The 20,463-nt window shown below is 41.7% G+C and overlaps 1 protein-coding gene across 1 annotated transcript in view; it reads left to right on the top strand.

Annotated features, from left to right (window-relative positions):
• Positions 1-2,411: 2,411 nt before the first annotated feature.
• Positions 2,412-20,463, top strand: part of LOC119426227 (E3 ubiquitin-protein ligase RNF31) — a 29,910-nt gene continuing 11,858 nt past the window's right edge. The window contains exons 1-14 of the mRNA XM_037693772.1: positions 2,412-2,484; positions 4,357-4,562; positions 5,206-5,352; positions 5,440-5,595; positions 5,684-5,737; positions 6,037-6,163; positions 7,755-7,916; positions 10,433-10,589; positions 10,677-10,822; positions 13,045-13,178; positions 15,667-15,891; positions 17,076-17,378; positions 19,256-19,441; positions 19,520-19,726. Coding sequence (XP_037549700.1) covers positions 4,359-4,562; positions 5,206-5,352; positions 5,440-5,595; positions 5,684-5,737; positions 6,037-6,163; positions 7,755-7,916; positions 10,433-10,589; positions 10,677-10,822; positions 13,045-13,178; positions 15,667-15,891; positions 17,076-17,378; positions 19,256-19,441; positions 19,520-19,726 — 2,208 coding nt within the window. The 5' untranslated portion in view covers positions 2,412-2,484; positions 4,357-4,358. The remainder of the gene's footprint in view (positions 2,485-4,356; positions 4,563-5,205; positions 5,353-5,439; positions 5,596-5,683; positions 5,738-6,036; positions 6,164-7,754; positions 7,917-10,432; positions 10,590-10,676; positions 10,823-13,044; positions 13,179-15,666; positions 15,892-17,075; positions 17,379-19,255; positions 19,442-19,519; positions 19,727-20,463) is intronic.

The raw sequence follows: 20,463 nt of genomic DNA on the forward strand, positions 1-20,463 counted from the left end.
AAAACAAGTTTTTCTGTTAAAGAAACAAAAATTAAAACAAATCAACTGGACTTGCAGTTAACGAGTCCTTTTGTCGTGTGATAATTTATGTTGCGTATCATTTTTGCATCAAGGCACTTTTTATTTTGTACTTGTTTAAAAAGTATTTTTCATAAACAATGCACTGAAGCTTTATTTTGAAGGACATCATAAATTACTTGTTCAACACATTTTGTTTCACAAGACATTAAATCAACATTACATGACAAATATTGAAATTACAACGGCATTTTTTTTAATTCTTGCCTCAAACATCAACTTGGTGCTGATTGAAATGTCCTTTGTAAAGACAAAAGAGACACATTGTGCACAATTATTATTTTTTTTTTACAAATATACATATTGTTTGTAGACTGGTTTGACAAGTGTTCGTATCGATTGTGTCAATTCTAGTTAATTTAGTCCCTTTGAAGAAAAAGGCCAACAAGCTGTAATTACGGCTGTATGAAAGTGCAACGGCTCCTTTTCTTGTAATTCTCCGTCTCACTGCTGAAAAGTTGTCCAAGTTTTATGTATCAATCTACAGTTGCAAACATCTCATCTGTTACCTCCAGACTGTGCTCTGAAATAAGGTCCACACAAATACTGAAGACATGGAAACTCTTTGAACACTCAGTTTTCCAGGCAGGCTTCCGCTTTATTTCAGTCACCGTGGTGCAGGTGGTCCCTCGCTCCGTACAGGTGAGGCACTGCGTGCACGATGGATGGACGGCCATGACGACTTCTGGAGCTGTGCACCGGACATATCCTGTGGTTTTCAGTCCCAAAATCCATTCTCAGTCTTTCAGGGCAACCATCAACTTTGATCACTGAATCCACGAAGTGCAGCAATGACTCCAGGATCAGGATTTGTTTTGTAGGCTTCAAGCCATGTGAGGCTTCTGGAAAAGTCATCATCTTATTCCAATTCCAAAAGGCTTCAGCTTATCATATCCATCAATATGCCAAATGTAGTTGGGAACACAAACGACCGTGATAAATCCTTCTCCTCAGTCGATTTCTTGATGTCAGGTCTACTCCTTCATGATCTAGTAGCCGTAAAAGAAGTCGAGCTGTCTGTCACAATGACGTTTATCCAACTTTTTGGTGCATCCTTCTATACCCATGACATTGTCCGAAGGTTTCAAGTTGCTGCTGGATAAAAGTTTATATCTAATTAAGTCAGGTCATCTGGACAGATTCTTCTGCTGCAGAAGACTTAACCTTGTTCGATTTTTCTACCTGGATTATTGAGCATGCGTCAGGATAAAAGTTGACACGTCTGCTAAATCTGTTTTGTTCTTTCGACGCCAAAGTTTTTTCTTACTTAAAATCCTTTCCAATGTTCTTTTGCTTAGAACAAGTCCATGTACTTCAGCCAGTAAAACAAGGATTTCATCATTAGTCACTCTGAAATACTCCTCAATGTGCTGACAATCCATTCCAAGTGATCCGAAAAACCTTCTACAAAATGTTAAATAGAGCTAACGTCTGTGCCTTATCCTTAAATGTGAAAGCATGTCGACATTAGGAAGTCAAAACATATGAAGTTATCCAACATTTTTCAGTCAGGTCATCTGGGCAGGTTCTTTTTTTTGTGCTGAAACGTTTCGCCTTCGATCCAGAAGGCTTCATCAGTCAAGGAAACACATAACAAAACTGATTCTTCCCCAACAGCTTACAACATGTGAATTTATCTAATAATTAGGACTTTGAAAGTTGAAATTATGACTTTCCATTCATCCATCCATCCATCATCTTTACCCGCTTCTTCCTTTTCGGGTCACGGGGGTTAGAGGTGCATGTCCAGCCATCACTCTGTGAGAGGCGGGGGACACCCTGGACAATCCAGTCCATCACCGGGACACAGAGACAAACAACCATTCACTCTCTCACTCACACCTAGAGACCATTTAGAGTTACCAATCAGCCTAACGTGCATTTGTTTGGTCTGTGGGAGGAAACTGGAGCACTGTACCCATGCATGCATAGAAAGAACATACAAACTCCACCCAGGAAGGTCTCGGGCTGGGATTTGAACCCATGACCTTCTTGCTGAGAGGCTACAGCTCTACCAACTGTGCTGCAATATTAGAACTTTATATCTCAAAATTTTGACTTTTAAAGTCAAAGTTACGATTTTGTATCTCCTAATAATAATAACTTTGAAAGTCGAAGTTTTGACTTTGTATTTCATAATTATAGCTTTGAATGAATTCCTGTGGCACATTTGTCGTTTTATTTCTTTCCATTGGCGGAAACGGGCTTCCAAAATAATGTCTTTGTTTTCCATCTGCATAAAAAATGAGCTTCATTACAAACTACTGCCGGAGTGTGACGTCACTCCGCTTTTGTTTTGAAAATCTAAAAGGACCGGATGTGCAACCGGAAGTGTCTCCGTCAACTTGCTGTTTCTGTTTAAGGCTCGAAGCTAGCTGCAGTTCGGACGGAACCAGAATAAAAGAAGTGAGTAGTGGACCGCAGGTGTTACGGGTTTTAATCAGTATTTACACAGTTATTAACCTAATGATGATCTTAATATTCGCGGGACACAGAAACAGGAAATGAACAAATAAAAGCTGTTAGCAAGAAGGAGCTGGTTTAAACTATTTCAAAGTTTCGGTTTCAGCCGCCGTGACGTGTGCGATCTTTGACTCTTTATTTTGTCTTTAACACACTTTACCTAACAAATGACATGACTATATCATTATAGTGTGTTTTTAAACTTTACACGAGCAGCTCTGTCACGGATTAAAACTCATCTGTTCACATCTGAAGCTAAAACTAATCTGGACTTTCGCCTGTTTACGACCTAAATGTTGAAAAGTCACTTCCTGTTGTCCGCACACAAACATGCCCGTTGAGCTTATGATGTTTACTAATTTGATATTTAAAGTTAATCTTTTGAAGTGGTGTGCCAGCACTTCAGATAAAACCCAGTGAAAGTAGAGCTTTCATTTTACCTTTTGATGTGAAACATCAGATTTATAACAAGTCAAGAAACCTTTGGGTTTAAATATTTGTCACGTGTACTGCTCACCAAACAATTAAAACTTGAACCCGACCAGATAAGAAGGCCTCACCCTGTTTCCTCATTACAGAGGTCACAATTAATCATGATGTCCTTAATGCTCCTGTGCACTGGAAATATTAACTTCATCCCTGCTGGTTATACTGGGCTGTGCACAAAAACAGTCTGCATCTTTCCATGGTAGTCTCATTTTAATAGAGAGAAAAACGTTCAAATTACACAACATACAAGTTGCACATTGATTGTTAATCATCAAGTGAAATAAGTATTTGATCTTAAAGTAAAACGTCTTTTACAGATGTTCTTTGTGATTAAGTTCTGGAGACTGGCTAGACCGCTTTAGTTCTTCTTTAGCTGTTCCAGTGTAGCTGTGGTTTCACTTCTCTCTTGTCCATGATGAGCCTCACCCCGTGATTTTGCACGTAGCTCCAGATAAATTCTGTTGTTTTCATTTCTGGATAATCACAGTTGTCACATTCTCACCAAACTTCTTGCTGATCGTCTTGGAGCCCATTCCAGCCTTATACAGAGCTGCCATCTTGTCCCGTACATGCTTTGGTGTTCTTTGGTCTTGCCCACGGTGGTGGAGAGGTGGGCTTCATGCACACATAACCAACTCCGGGTCTGCAGTGAACCGTGCATGTTGCTTCTGTCCTTCCTTCAGCTTGTCCTTTCTGCAGAAGTTGCCGCCGCAACTCGCACGGACGATCTGGCAATTGTTTTATGATGGGTGCCCCTCCTGAAACAGCTGGACTCTAACCTGCAACCTTAGGTTCACAAGACTGCGGCACAGACCGCTAAACTACCGTGTTTCTGAAAACATGCAAAAATATAAACATTTAAATTATTTTATACATAAAAGAAAAATTACAAATTAACTGCATAAAAGAAACGAGGCTTTAAATAATGCTCAATATTTAATTCTGACTCGTGAATAGAAAAACTGAGATGGGGGGGGGGGGGGGTGATGCTATGAATTAAATATAAACTATTTCCAGTTGTAATTTTGGGAAACTGTTATTTTTTTACCTGGATTCATTTAATTTTTGTTGACTACCCCAAACGTCAGTCCTTAAGATCCCAGTCGAAGAGACTGTGACCCCAACAATCACCAGCATGTGTAATTATCTCTAAGTTTTTTAAAGTTTGAGCCGTTTTGGTCAAACCTTCTAAATGTTGTTAGGCCTTCACGATGTTGTGAGATATCTCAAAGTGTGTTTGTGCTCAGAGCGGAACTCAAAGTCGTTCTCACTTGTGAGAAGCTGGAGCTGTGGGTGGTTTGTATTTAACCTCTGTTTTTCTGACAGCGATGAGCAGCAGTCCTGCATCTGTCCAGATGGACGAGGTCAGGCAGAGAGCCCAGCTGCTGCTCACGTCGTCGGGCTCAGCTCAGGATGTGAAGGCTGATGTTCAGACCATGGCCTCCATAGCGCTGCCCTTTTCAGAGAAATATCGTCACCTGACCGCAGAGGCCATGCTGAAGGAGAACACAGCGGGTCGCAGCAGACAAGAGGTACTTTTCTGTCTCAGTGGAGTGATCCTGCTTCGTACGGGCTTCCTTAACACCGCTCTGCACCTTCCTCACTGCAGCCGGGAATTACTGGAGTGTCTCATAAACTCCAAAAAGACATCTCAGCATAAAAACATTTGGGTCTAAAACTGGCATGAAAGACTTGAGGTCAATCTTCAAAGAAGGTTTTTCTTCTAAATTGTGCAACACCAAGTGATAATGAACAAACTTTACAGGTAAAAGTCGAGGATCACGTGTATTTTAATGGCACGTGTTGTAAATATGGCACAAAAGTAATAAAAGTAAAATAATGAAATGCACCAGACGTATTGTAATCTCAGCGTCTGCACCGTGTGAGTGATTTCACTTTGCTTTTCTCCCTTTTACATTTTTGCGTCACTTTTTCTTTCACTTTGACTTTTAATAAACGGGTTTGTGTGGATTGTTGTTGGGAACCATTACAATTCCTCCAGTGCTGGATGAACCCAGCTGCTAATAAAAAACAAGTCGACTTGTTTTTAATTCGTGCTGGTTGCTCAGCGGACTAATGATAAAGTGTTACTGTAAACTATTAATGCGTTGAAACATTAATAAATCCTGGATTTGTTTGTAAACCAGCACCATGTAGTCGTGTTCTCTGCTTCAGGCTCTGGATTCTTTAAGTAAACTGGTGAAAGCCTTGAGTATCTTGGAGAAGTACGGCTGCAACCTGACCAGTCCCACCAGGCCCAGATACTGGAGGAGCGTCAAGCACAACAACCCCGTCTTCAGAACCACCGTGGACGCCATCAAGGTGAGAGCAAAACGGCAAGATGTACGTTTTCCAGCAGCTTTGGTTGAGTTTGAGTTAAAGCTAAAACGTTAAATATTTCCCTCCCAGGGAGGTCGCACAGTTTTGTATCTGTACGGTTACACCAACCAGCAGATCGACGGCCTCAGCTTTCCCGATGACGTCACCGAGCCGGATGCTAAAAACGTGGCTGCGGTGACGCTGGAGGTGATGACGCTGCGCTTAGAGGTGGACATGCTGCTAAAGGTTTGATTTAGCCGATTCACATCTGTGTGCAGATGTTTCTGTGAGCATTTCAGCAGATTCCATTTTTTTTATACTTGTTTACGTTCAGGGCATCCATCCTCACCCCGAATCCTTTAAAGACATCATCCCATTTCCCATCCAGGTGTGTATTCATATAAAACCGTGTCAGCAAAACAAAACTGTTGTTAAAGAAATAAATAAATAGGGGGAAGGTTTTATTTGTTTTTGGATTTTTGTAAATTGCCAGTAAAGTCCTAAATGATGTAACACTGACTGTGTCACAGGTTACACGTCATGATGTGTTGTTATTTAAACATTAAAACTGATTTTCACATTAAAAGCCGAACCTGAAGCATGTGCTTTATGTAGACTGTGCTCGTTGTGACTGAGCTCGTATCGTTCCATCTGGAAAGTTTAGTTATTATCTTTTCTTTTTTCCAGAACGAGGCAGACTCTGTGGTAAATGTGCCTGCAGACAAGGGTCAGGGAGAAAAAGCTCACATCCCTCCTCCTCCTCCGACTAAACCTTCTCCGATGCCAAGAACAAAACTTCCAAAACCTTCAGCAGGTGAGCTGCTGACCACTGCAGTTCTGTTTCAGCTGCTGCTTAGAAATGCTTGAAAGACACAGCTGGTTGCACAAAATGCAACTTTCAGAGACGGGCTGAAAAGTTCATGTAGGCGCAGGAATCTGCACTGTAAGAAACTGGTGTCGTCTGTAAAAAGACCAGCTCGCACTGAAAAACCAGCGCGCACGTCCTCTCTGCCTCGGTAAATGTTTTTAATCACAACTGCTCCCCTTTGGTACAAATAACAGAAAAGGTGTGGAAAAGTAAACCAAGTAAATAATAAATGAATGAATTAAAACAATAATTCTCCTGAACACCAACGACATCACAAGTTACTGGCATGAACAGTTTGACGCGTCACTCAAACCAGTTTCTGCAGAACAGCTCGACTGGAGTTTCCTCTTTCTTTGGAATCCAAACCGTTTCATTTGTGCGTCTCCTCCATCGATGGCGCCAGGTTTGGCTTTTCAAACCAGCTTGTCTGAATGTTTGTGAAGAATTCTCTACTGCGATCCATTTTTCTTCCGTACGGTTTCTGCATCTTTTCTTGTTTGGTTTTGGTGCAGCTTTCGCTTTGTGGAATATTTAGCCTTTTATTTCTCATAGAACAATGAACTGAGCTCATTTTACATCTTTTAAATCTTTAGATCTGTTCACAACCTTTTACTGCTCCTTTCACATTTTATTCTGGTTCAGCTTCTTCCAGCTTCCTTGTGCAATAAAAAAAAAATTCAGCTACTTTCGGCTAATTCCAGTTGTTTTTTTCAGCTGTTTTGTGCTCCCTTCAGATTCTTTCAGCTAACTACAATGTTTTTGTACGTCTTCTAACTTCTTTCTGTTAATTTCAGCTTGTTACGCTTCTTTCAGATTACTTCTGCAAGTTTCAGCTTTTTCTGCTAGTTCTACCCTTTCAACTAAGTTTTGAACATTTTTAGCTAATTTCAGCTGTTTTCAGATGCATTCAAGTTTTTCGTGGTAATTTTTCTTCTTTCAGCCAGTTAACTTCTTTATGGGAATCTTCAATTCAAACTTTATTTAGACAGATAAATCACATTGAGCCTCCAAGATTTTTACAAGTGAGATCTGTTTAGACAGACAAAAATTAACCTTATGTTCCTTTCAGATTTTTTCGGCTAGTTTCAGCTTTATCTGATGTTTCAGCTACTATTTAGCTGCTTTATGCTAATTTTAGCTTTTTCAGCTGCAGTAATTCATCCTTTTTAGAGCTCATTTAAGCTCTTTCCACTTTCTTCTGGTAAAATAAGCTTCTTTCTGCCTTTTCATCTAATTTTCAGTTATTTTTTTTTGCTAATTTCAGCTTTTTTAAACCCAATTCAGCAAATATTTGCTCTTTCTGCTTTTTCCTGCTATTTTAGGCTTGTTCTTCCATTTCAGCTACATTTCAGCAGCTAATTTCAGCTGTTTTTCAGCATGTTCTACAGCAATAAGCATTCACACTCTGGTTTATGATTTATCTCTTGATGACTGTTTTTATGAGTTGACAAACTTCTTGTATCTTCTGTAAATTCACATTTAGAATAAATTTGGTTGACCGTACATGATAACTTGGACTGTTTTCTTCTGTCTTCAGTACCCCCACCAGTGAGTGTGTGTAACCTGTGTGGTGGCGCTTCGTCTTTTGTCTGTCCATCTTGTGACAGTCAGCATTTCTGCGACGCATGTGATGACCTCTTTCATCGCCATCCGTCCAGAGCCAATCACAAGAGAGACAAAATGCACCAACCCAAACAGGGTACAACAAACAAACCGAACAAGTGTTTTAGCTCATGGTTTTACTGTTTCTGATCTGGAAGTGTGTGATGCTGCTTTCTCAGACCACAGGCCTGTTGTGTTTGACACGCCGCTCGTCTGTCACTCAGTCAAACCTCGTGCAGCCCTGTCGGGTCATTAACTCCTCCACTGCTGCTCAGTTCTCTGCAGCTTTTAGTTCTGCCATCAGATCCAGGGATCATGTGGGTCCTAGTTCAGATGTTGAGGCTCTCTCCTCATTTTAACTCAACTTGTCAGACTGTTTTAGATGCTGTGGCTCCATTAAAGATAAGAACCTCCAGACCGAAGCCTGACCCCTGGACTGATGATGTCACACGTGCTGCCAGACACCAGTGCAGGAGAGCAGAGTGAAAATGGAAGGACAAGTGACAGGTGTCTTTCCAAGCACAGAAGGACAGCTGGCGTTTCTCAGTCCACTGTTAGAGCTGCAAAAAACAAATATTTCTCTGACATCATTTCCACCAACTCTAACAATCCACGTGTGCTTTTTAAAACCATCGTCTCTGTTCTTAATGCCCCACAATGAGCCAGCCCGGAGAACTCCACTGGAGTGTGTGAGAACTTCCTGAGATTTTTCACCAACAAGGTTGCAAACATTAGATCTCTCATAAGCCCTCCTTCTTGTGACTCCTCCATCTCTGTCACTCGCTCTGCTGTTTTCAGTCAGTTTGAGCTCGTCACCCTGCCTTTTTTAAAAGACATCACTGGTCGTATGAAATCTGCTGGATCTCCAAACGATCCCATCCCACCTCGTCTTTTTAAAGAGGTTTTTCACACGGTGGCTCCTTTTCTGTCCCAGATCATAAATGGTAGCTTGGCAAGTGGGCAGGTACCTGCGAGTTTTAAACATGCAGTTGTGACACGACTGATTAAAAAACCCGGACTTGACTACAGACATGTCCAATGTTAGGCCTATTTCTAAACTGCCCTTTGTGTCAAAGATCTTGGAGAAAATAGTTTACAGTCAGTTAACATCTTACTTAAACAACCACAACCTTCTTGAGCTGTTTCAATCCGGTTTTAAAACTCACCACGGTACTGAGTCGGCACTGTTGAAAGTTTTTAACGACATTCTCTTAGCCACAGACTCTGGTCACTGTGTAGTTTTGATGCTGCTGGACCTAACTGATGCCTTCGACACAGTGGACCGTCAGATCCTCCTGTCTCGTCTGGAGACCTGGGTGGGCATTCAGGGTCCTGCTCTACAGTGGTTTAGATCCTATTTAACAGAGAGAAGCTTTTGTGTGCGTTTTGGTTCTGTGGAGTCCTCTGTAGCACCTCTCACATGTGGAGTACCTCAGGGATCTATACTTGGGCCCCTTCTGTTTTCCCTGTATTTACTAACTCTGGGATATATTCTCCGGAAACATGGTATTTCTTTTCATTTTTTGCGCCGATGACCGCCAAATCTATGTTCCTTTGAAACAAGATAAACAATACTCCTTGAACCAACTTCTGGATTGTATGACAGAAGTCAGAGCATGGATGTCACAGAACTTTTTATATTTTAATGAGAAAAAGACTGAGGTCTTTTTGTTTAAGCCTAGTGATGGTTCCAAAGTCCATGTTGATCTGGGTCCTTTAACCAAACATCTGACTGAGACAGCAACCAACCTGGGTGTGAGGCTGGACAATGATTTTAAACTGGATGCTCAGATTAAATCTGTGGTCAAGTCCAGCTGTTATCACCTGAGACAACTGGCCAAGGTGAAACCATTCCTGTCACAACATCATTTTGAGATTTTAATCCATGCTTTCATCACAACTCGCCTGGATTATTGAAATTCACTTTATGTGGGTCTGAGCCAGTCGTTACTGACTCGACTTCAGCTGGTTCAGAACGCCGCTGCTCATCTTTTAACTGGCACCAGAAAACGAGAGCACATCACCCCCGTCTTAAAATCACTACACTGGCTCCCAGTTCGTTTCCGAATTAATTTTAAGGTTCTTTCGTTTGTATTCAAATGTCTTCATGGTCTCGCCCCACAGTACCTGTCCGACCTTCTCCAGCTGTACATTCCCTCACGCTCTCTCAGATCAGCTGATCAGCTGCTGTTGGCCGTCCCAAAGTCCATCAGGAGCTGAGAGGTGACCGAGCGTTCTCAGTCGCTGCCCCTGAACTGTGGAACGAGCTGCCTCTGCACGTCAGACAAGCTGACTCACTTCCTGCTTTTAAATCTGCTCTGAAGACTCATTTTTTCTCTTTGGCTTTTAACGCAGCTTGAAATGTTGGTTTTACTGTTTTATGTTATTTGTTTTATTGTTGTTACTGTTTGCTGCTTTATGATTTGGTAGTTCATTACTTTTATGGTATTTGTTGAGTTCATAGTTTTTATGCTTGTATGTGTTAGTGTACAGCACTTTGGCCAACGGTGTTGTTTTAAAGTGCTTTATAAATAAAGTTGTATCGTGTTGTTTATTTTATGTTGTATTTTGGTTCTTAACCTGTCCTCTCTGAATCTTCTGCACCGTTTGCAGAGACCTGCACCATCTGTGGCATTTCTGCCGTCCACTCTCAGTGCCCCACCTGCATCCAGAAGTTGTGCTTGAACTGCGACCGGCTCTTCCACTCTCACCCTGACCGTAAAGGACACAACAGGACCATTATCACACCAGCAGGAACTAAAACACCCAGGTGAGGAGAACAAACCTCATCCACAGCTTCGCGTCTGTCCGAGTTGTAAAGGCTGCAAGTTTCCACTTGTTTTTCCTGTTCTTCCAGTGTGTGTCAGACGTCGTGGGAGTGCTCTCACTGCACTACAGTGAACGAGATGCGAGCCGTTCTCTGCACAACCTGTGAACGTCCTCGACTCGCCACATCTGCAGCTCCAGACAGCTCCGTGTCGGTTCCCATGTCACCAAATTCAGGTCAGTTTCATAAACGGCAGTCTAAAAACTAACTCGTGGAGAAGGAGAACAAACTACGTACAGTAGATGTGAAGACATCTTTAAATGTGTTTTGTGTATTGGAAAAACGGTTTTGTGTTGATTATTTTAGAGCCCGACCGATATGGAAATTTTGGCTATCACCAATATCAATACTGGGAGAGAAAGGGTTATTCTGATAACTGATGTACTGGCTGTAAATTTTTGAGTTTTGTCCACCCACAAGAATCTTAAGATACTTTTCAACCTGTTTCAACACGAAGTCTTGAAACATTCTCTTTTGGTAGATAAATAAAGATTTCAGACAAACGATGCATTTCAGTGAGGACAAAGATAATGTTACTAACTCTGATTGATATTTACCTCTACGTTACATTTATTGTTCTGGGTAAAGTTTTACACAAGGCAAGGCAATAGCTTATGCTAGGTTATTTACACCTGTGGTTCTTTCAAACTGGGGTCCCTGGACCCCCAGGGGTCCGTGAGCCAGTGCTTTAAAAAAAAAAATCCAAGCACGTAGATGTTTAACAACCTGTTAAAATACACCAAAATGCAGGAAATCACATCTGCTTTATTCAAAATTTTCTGGGCGAGGACACCCAGACCTAGGCCTGTCGCGATAAACAATAAATCAATTAATCGCATGATAACTGAAAATTATCCACCTTATTATCATTTATCGGCTTTATCGTTTCTTCGTGTCTCTCTCTTTCTACTGAAGACACTGGATGACAAAAGGTTCAACTCCGGTGCTCTTCACTGACCCCTCCCTTTCTCTTTTCTCTTTAAAATCAATTTTAACCGTCTAAAATTGTGTTTTTGGATCGTTAACAGCAGCTAAGCTGAGAAGCTAAGCTACGAGCTAAGCTAACAGGCCGACCTCGGGGGAAAAACCCTCCGTCTTGTTCAAGCTCCAAAATTCACAGTTGAAATCCGTGCCTTTGTGTAAAATGTTTTTTTTTTCTGCAAATATAAGCTGAGAACTTGTTTACTGATTTTTTTATTATTATTATTAAAAGCTTTGTGTGAAAAATGCTATGCTAAAGAGCTCAAAACACACCGAGCGTCCGTCATTTTGAGAACCAAAGAGAGACAGCCCATGCCACGTCAAGGGGCCTCCCTCCCATTTTCCTTCAAGAGACTCGCTGCTCGCTCCCTCACTATCCATCCTTCGGTTCAAACAGTGTTTTACTGCCATCTGGTGGTCAAACACGGTACTACATGCAAAACAAATTAAACATTTATTCTTAAATTTGACAATAATGACTAATTATTGTCAAATTTCAAGCGATATTATCGTTTATCGCAATAATTTCTGAGACTTTTAATCGCCCAGCAGAATTTGTTATCGTGACAGGCCTTCCCAGACTCCCCCATTTATGTTCCGTCATCGATCTGTTTACAGGTTTAGCTCTGTTACTTGTTCTGACTTCTGCCGTTCAGTTTGATGTAAAGAGTTTTCTGTGATCATTTAAAGACGTAACAATACATTTTGTTCAATAAGTGAACAGGTAAAGTTTTAAAGTGTTTTTTGATGCCGTTAATTTAAAAAAAAAACTGTAATTTTTGCAAGTTGAATTTAAAAATGTTCTTAATTAATTGTCTTGAAAGATAAATACCCCATGTTTAAAAGTATTAACACTATTAAAGAACAGGTCTTAAGTGTTTCTGTTCCACACATGTTTCCATCACAGTAAAGAGACAAACTGAAGAACATTATTTAATAAACACGAGGGTTATGAGGGGGTCCCTGAAACTTCTTCTCCCCTGGACCTGAACCCAAAAACTTTGAGAACCCCTGCAAATATTAAGCTTGCTAACTTGAGAGGCACGTGGCTAATGACAGGCAGGTTGGAGGATTGAAGATACTTTATTATTGTTGTTGTTGATTTGTTTTAAACTTGCCATGCTCTGTTCAGTAACATGCACTGCACAGTATTGCTCACTGCTTTTAGTTTGTTCTGAGAGTCAAATGTGCAGCAGGGGCATGACTTCAGTCTTCAAGCTCCCTCTGCTGGATACGTTGTACATTTATGTCTGGGTCCAGCATTTCAGAGGTGAAATTAGAAGTTTATATCGGTGCATAATGGGCCAGTCATCACAGAGGTGTCCCCACACGCCTATATCGGTCTAAAGTATCGGCCCTACTGACACATTGGTCGGGCTCTAGAGTTTTTACTGGGTTGTGACCTTTAACCCCTCAGATTGGCAGTGCAAGAGCTGCACGGTGGTGAATCAGGGCAGCAGCATCCTCTGTGAGGTCTGTGAGCGCCCTCGCCTGGCCACTCGCCCACCTGTCGTCGCAAGTCCAGGATCTGGGTCCGACTCTGCAGAAAAGGTCCGTCACTGCTGCTAATACAGATTTTTGATCTTCTCAGTGTTTACCTGCTGACTGATTCGTCTCACAGATGTTCTTGTTTCATGAAAGACTGAACTGAAAATGAGACGGCATTTGTTTTTAATGTCAGTGTTCAGTGTGGAGATAATTCATATCGAAGTGTAATTCTTAGTTTGCGTGTTTGTAACAGCAAAATATCACCTACTAGAAAAAAATCTATAAATCAACCTTAAGTGATTAAAAATGTTCAAAGTGCTGTTTAGAAGTTGGTTTTTCATAACGATGCAAAACAAATGTACACAATTAAAGGATACTGAATATACTAAATACTATACTGTACTCACATATACTGTACTTAATGCTTTACTAAACTAAATACTATGCTATACTGAATACTATACTATGCTGAATACATACAGTGTGGCAAAAAAGTATTTAGTCAGCTATTGATTGTGCACGTTTTCCTACTTAGAAAGATGAGAGGTGTGTAATTTTCATCACAGGTAAACTTCAACTATGAGACAAAATGAGGAAAAATAATCCAGGAAATGACATTGTAGGATTTTTAAAGAATTTATTTGTAAATTATGGTGGAAAATGAGTATTTGGTCAATAACGATCAAACAAGGTTTCTGGTCCTCACAGATCTGTAACTTCTTCTTCAAGAAGCTCTTCTGTCCTCCACTCGTCACCTGTATTAATGTTTGACCTTCTTATCTGTATAAAAGACACTTGTCCACAGCCTCAAACAGTCAGACTCCAAACTCAACCATGGCCAAGACCAAAGAGCTGTGGAAAGACACCAGGAAGGAGATTGTAGACCTGCACAGGCTGGGAGGAGTGAATCTGCGATAGAGAAGCAGGTTGGTGTGAATAAATCAACTGTGGGAGCAGCTGTAAGAAAATGGAAGACGTACAAGACCATTGATAATCTCCCTCAATCTGGGGCCCCACGCATGCTTTCATCCCATGGGGTGAAAATGAGAACGGTGCGCACAAATCCCAGAACTACACGGAGGGACCTGACGAATGACCTGCAGCGCTGGGACCAAAGTAACAAAGGCTACACACTACGCAGAGAGGGACTCAAATCCTGCAGTGCCAGGCGTGTCCCCCTGCTTCAGCCGGTACATGTCCAGGCCCGTCTGAAGCTTGCCAGAGAGCAGAGGATGATCCAGAGGAGGACTGGGAGAATATCATGTGGTCAGATGAAACCAAAGTACAACTTTTTGGTAAAAACACAACTTGTCGTGTTGCATCCAAGAACACCATACCTACTGTGAAGCACGGGGGTGGAAACATCATGCTGTGGGGCTGTTTTTGTTCAAAGGGGACAGGACGACTGATCCGTGTTAAGGGAAGAATGAACAGGGCCGTGCATCATGAGATTTTCAGCCAAAACCTCTTTCCATCAGTGAGAGCATTGAAGATGGAACGTGGCTGGGTCTTCCAGCATGACGACGATCCAAACACACGGCTCGGGCAACGAAGGAGTGGCTCCATAAAAAGCATTTCAAGGTCCTGGAGTGGCCTAGCCAGTCTCCTCCAGACCTCAACCCCATAGACAATTTGTGGAGGGAGTTGAAAGTCCGTGTTGCTCAGCGACAGCTTCCAAACGTCACTGCTCTGGAGGAGATCTGCACCAAGGAATGGACCAGAACATCAGCTACAGTGGAGAAGACACAGGAAACGTTCGACCTCTGTCATTGCCAACAAAGGTTATGTTACAAAGTATTTAGTTAAACTTTTGTTATTGACCAAATATTTATTTTCCTCCATAATTTACAAATAAATTCTTTTAAAAATCCTACGATGTGATTTCCTGGATTATTTTTCCTCATTTTGTCTCATAGCTGAAGTTTACCCATGATGAAAATTACACACGTCTCTCATCTTTCTAAGTAGGAGAACTTAGACAATCAGTGTCTGACTAAATACTTTTGTCCCACTGTGTCCTCAGCAAGGACAAACCTAAAGTCCAGATTGTGTTGTTAAAGGAGTTCATGGTTTAATCTGGAAATGTCACTAAAATTTGAAGAGCTCAACTTTTCAGAGCGTTCGTCTCTTGATTGAGTCACTCATCTGGACAAGAGTGTGATTTAAAACTAAAACATCTGTTTTTGTTTTTATAAAATGACTTCTCCACAACCTCCAGGGCCTTTCACAAAGGTCCTGTTTTCTGCCGAGTCCTTTTTAACGGAACGTGTCTGTAAAGCTCATATGAAGCAAGGAACTCACAACTCCAGCTTCTGGTTCGTGTCAACAGAACATTATCCAGTTGACAGTAGACGTGATCGTTATCTGAATGATCCTTCCTCAGAGACAGTTTACTGATCACGTGGAGCATTAAAGCTCCTTTATCGTTTTCAAACTGTTCCAGCATTCCTACCACCTCTCTCCCTCGTTTTCAGATACGTCAGTAAAACTCTGAAGCCATTTCTTTCGTACTTTGATCATTCTCATCTCGTACGTTTTCTTTTTGTGACAGTGGACCTGCCAGTTCTGCACCTACGTCAACACTCAGCCCTCTCTGGTGTGTGAGGTGTGCAGCCTGTCCTGTAAAGACTCGTCCGCAGGTTCTTTGCCTCAGTCCCTCCAGCAGGTGTCGTTTGCTGCTAAGGATCAGCCTCAAGCGAAGCCCCAAATCAACGTGGAGCTGAAGAGGCAGAAGACGATGAGGGACGACGGGCTCAAGCTCATCCACCAGATAAGAGTGAGAACTTCTCAGAGCCACACCTGCAGTGACACTTCAGAAGCACAACAGACTAAAAGAGCTTGAGATCATCTGAAGGAAAATGTGCTGAGCTGAGTCAGCTGAACCTTCAGTGACTGTTCTGGTTGTAGAACGATGTCTAGAGGTGCTCGTGTTGGAATACACACTCAACGACAGAAGATTTTTAATTGGTATACGTCATATTTTCACATGGGGTTGCACAGATTTTAGTTTACACATGAAGACCAGTCAGGAGGACCTGCCCCGCTGCGCCTGAAGCTTGTTTTTATACCTTTATCAGCTCAGCCGAGCTCACGGGCTCGCAGGCGTCCTTGAAGCAACATCTGCAGCCTCAGATCAGCTCCAGCTCTCTGATGGTTAAAAACATCCATGAAACCTTGACCAGAAATCCCCTAACCGCTTGAAACTAATCATTATTTTATTATTCTATATATTTTTTTGTCTTACGGTGACATTATGAGAAGTTAAGTCGCAGCATAACTTTAAGCTAAATGTAATAAACTAGTTAACGTCCAGTAAGACTTTTGGTTCAGTGGTTCTGATTAATCACGTTTGTTGGTTAAGTTACAGTCACAACTTCTAAATGTGCTGTAAGGTTGCTTTGATTAATGATAAATTATTGAGGATTAATCTACAGACTTGTTTCTTAATAAACTCAGAAATGATTAAAAGTAACCATGAACCCTCAAAGACAGCCGTCCATATTTCAGTAAAGGACTAACAACCTTTGAAGGAAGACGCATCGTCAACTAAAATCATCTTTAGCAGGGAACGGGTGGAGCTGTAGCGGTTTTGGTCACACCGCTATAAATAACACTCAGCATCAAATTATTCACCCCCGGGATGTTTTCTGCTTTTATTGCTGCCTGAAATCAAATCGTGGTCATTAGAAATGAACTTTATTTACAAAGAAAAAAATAATACCTTCAATGTCCAAATGGAACCACACTTTTACACAGTAACACCAGCTAAAATAATGTGTAAAACAAGTACAAACATTTTGTGGGACTGAACAAAAACGAGAAATGTTTGTTTCTTTTGTCCAGAAAGTAACTTAGGGCAACATTTTAAATGTTTACTTTGAACTAATCCCTTCTGTGTTTGTGGGTGAAGGCACTCATTTGAAGGCTGAACACTGAGCGTGCACCGTGTCTTGTTGGCAGGAGGCAGAGAAGCGAGGCATCAGTCCGGAGGAGGTGTACGCAGCCATCTGCATGTGTGGTGGGAGCAACCCCTGCGACTGGCTGACGTCAGAGCTGCCTCACCTGCTGGACGAGATCTGCGCCATGGCTGCCTCCGTCCAGCTGACACCGACCGTCGTCCACGGAGATGGAGCAAACCCAGAGCAGAACGCTGCAGGAGGAGGAGTGAAGCTGTCCAGAGCCGAGGCCAAACTGGCCTGGCTGGCCGCAGGAGGAGACACAGAAAAAGCCGTGAGACAGCTGCTGAGGGACAGACAGGCCAAGGTAAGAACATGAAACCAGTTAACGGGTCACCCTCCGACCTTCTATTGGGAGAGCAGATCACCAGTCCTTCCAGTAGACCCACAAACTAACAGTTTGGAGGGTGAACTGACCTTTTGGGGTCTCAATGTTCAGTTCAGTTTATTTATAAAGCACCAAATCACAAGAGAAGTCGTGTCAAGTCAAAGTTTATTTATATTTACACGTTTACATCGACCACAGTGCTTCACAAGAATTACATCATAGACACAAATATGATCAAAGAAATAAAACTGAGTTAATAAAAATAAAAGTATGATTTAAAATTTGCAGTAAAATACCAATAAAATAATAGTACTAATAAAACCAAGACGTACTTTATTTCAGTTGAAGTGAAGTTGAAGTCCAGGGAGAACAGATGTGGAGAACAGATGTGTTTTCAGTCTGGACTGATCTAGTGACGGAGATCTGAACAGACGGAGGGAGGCTGGTCCACAGGCTGGCTGCTGCCACCGAGAAGACTCCATCTCCTCTGGTCTTCACCCTCGCTTTAGGGACGGTCATCTGACCTGCAGGCTCTGGACGGGGTGAAGGGCTGCGGCAGCTCGCTTACGTAAGATGGGCCCATGGAGTTTAAACACTTAAAAACAATCAATAAACTTTAAATTTCTCCTGAAAAGCAACAGGGAGCCAGTGAAGGGAGTGTGAAACAGGCTCATAGGTTTGTCCTCCGTGTTTTCATCAACAGACGAGCTGCAGGGAGCTCTGGTCCAACCTTAAATACAAAGATTACAATAATTAAATGTGATGTAATAAATGTGTGGCTAGCCCTCTCACGATCAGGCCGAGGAAGATGAGGTTTCATCTTTGAAAGGGTCCTCAGCTGGAAGAAACTGGCTACATACTGTACTCACAAAAGCCAAGTAGTAAAGTTCTGTATGTGAGGAAGCCAGGAGATGTGCTGAATCTTCACTTCGTCACAGTCTCCCATCCTGAACAAGCTCAACGGCAACAGTGGAAAGAAAAACTCCCTTTTAACAGGAAGAAGCCTCCAGCAGAACCAGGCTCAGGACGAGCGGCCGTCTGCTTTGACCGGCTGGTTGAGAGGACGGGAAGGAGGAAGAGACACAGAATGACACGTCCAGGTGAACTTTCTATTGGAAGAAAGACCAAAAACACACGTCAAGATATAAATAGTTACAAATACAGACATGTTGAGCAGAGTGAGGAACCGTGGTCAGTTCGTCCTCCAGCAGTCCAAGAACAAACGTGTGTTTCTGAGTGGCAGGGCTGTACAAACCTTTGACCTGGTAAAAACTCACCTTATCTAAAGAAAGGACATTTTAATCTGAAGGCAGGAAATTCAGTTGTACTGGAAAATCTTCAACACAGTATATTACAGGGACTGTTGGGGGAGTTGCATGTAAGTACATGAACGTTATAAATTTTTAATTTCCTAATTAGACACCGAAGCGTCACGTTGAAACGTTGAGTTCTGTAAAATCTCCATCCTGCTCTCACGTTCAGTTTCAGAATAAAACAATCACAAAACAAAGATATACAGATTGTAAAATGTCACAGTAAAGACCTTACATTTGGGGGCAGGAGTTCTGTATTTTAAATTTTCCCCAGCAGAGTTCACTCCTAGTGTTTCTCTGATAAATGTTCTCTGGAGCACGACATCACATGAACTCGAACTTCTCTGGTTCGGCTTCACGTTTGTTCACGTTTAAATCTTGCACTAAGTTCTTTAACCCTCAGTGGACCACGAGCTCTGACAGATCATCCTCGCGTTAAAGGTTTTACAACTTCATTCAGGGTGTTTCCTTGAAACTCTGTGTTTTTAGAGATCATTTCTTGCACAATCACTACGAGCCGTTTTCTCCTCGTGTTGTGTTCAGATGAAGGAGCTCCGCTCTCTGGGCTTCCAGGACCTCTTTCAGTGTGATGAAGCTCTGCACCAGAGCGGGGGGGAGGTGAAAGGAGCTCTGTCTCTGCTCCAGCGCCCTCTCATGGAGCCGTTCCACCAGCACATCTGGATAGATCAGCCCGAGCCACCGATCGATCCCAAACACGTGGACAAACAGGTCAGACGGCGCTGCACATCCACAGGTTTAGAGTTCTGTCGCGAGCGCAGCGTAAACTGGTGTTTGTGCTCGTTTCAGAGGACGTGCAGACGACTGCTGGCGTTGTACAGCCTGCCCAGCTGGGGGCGCTGTGAGCTCGTCCTGTCTCTGCTCCAGGAGCCAGATGTCTCCTGCTCTCTGGAGGACGTGGTGCAGGCCGTGAAGGAGTCTCATGACAAGGACTTCATCAGACGTCTCCTGAACAACGAGTGTCCCTGCTGTCTGAGCATTTTCCCTCGCAGCAAGGTGAGGCGGAGACGACTCGAACGCCAAACACATCTTCTAGTCCTGGACTCTAACTGGACACCTTGAAACACTGAAAACATTTACAGCTGCCGTTTTATATTATTTTATAAGAAAGAAAGTAATTTTGAGCTGGGATGTAATCAACTGAGGATAAAATTAAAATAGTACCACTTTACAATATGGCTCCCCTTATAGATACTAATAGATATGTTATTAATTCCTCTATAAACATGTTATAAATCATTAATAACTGCTTATTACACATTAATTAAGGGTGACAGAGACAAAACTGACCAGTTTGTTTACAAATCTGTTCACCTATGTATTTCATCTAGAGTTGTTATATTAAACATAAGTTATAAGTTACTACCTTGTAAACACAATAAGAATTTGTAAACCTATTTTTTAGGATATAAATATTAGTTGTAGATATTTATAATGCAGTGATAAAGTGTAATTTTATATGCTAAAGAAATAGGTTTACAAATGTTTATTGTGCTCACAAGGTAGTAACTTAGTCTGAAATGTTTAATTTAACAACTCTATGAAATATATATGTTTAGTTTAGTTTATTATTTTTTGAATATGTAAAAAGAAAAAACAAATATATATAGCATAAAGCATAATGTAACTACAACAACTAATGAATAATATTATTGTATATTATATCCAGCAATAATCACATGTTTATATGATAATTTGAACAGTTTTATGTTTGGACATTGTTTAAGTTCAGT

This window comes from Nematolebias whitei, chromosome 20 (genome assembly GCF_014905685.2).
Source record: "Nematolebias whitei isolate Nwh7 chromosome 20, NemWhi1, whole genome shotgun sequence".
In the NCBI taxonomy this organism is placed as follows: Eukaryota; Metazoa; Chordata; class Actinopteri; order Cyprinodontiformes; family Rivulidae; genus Nematolebias; species Nematolebias whitei.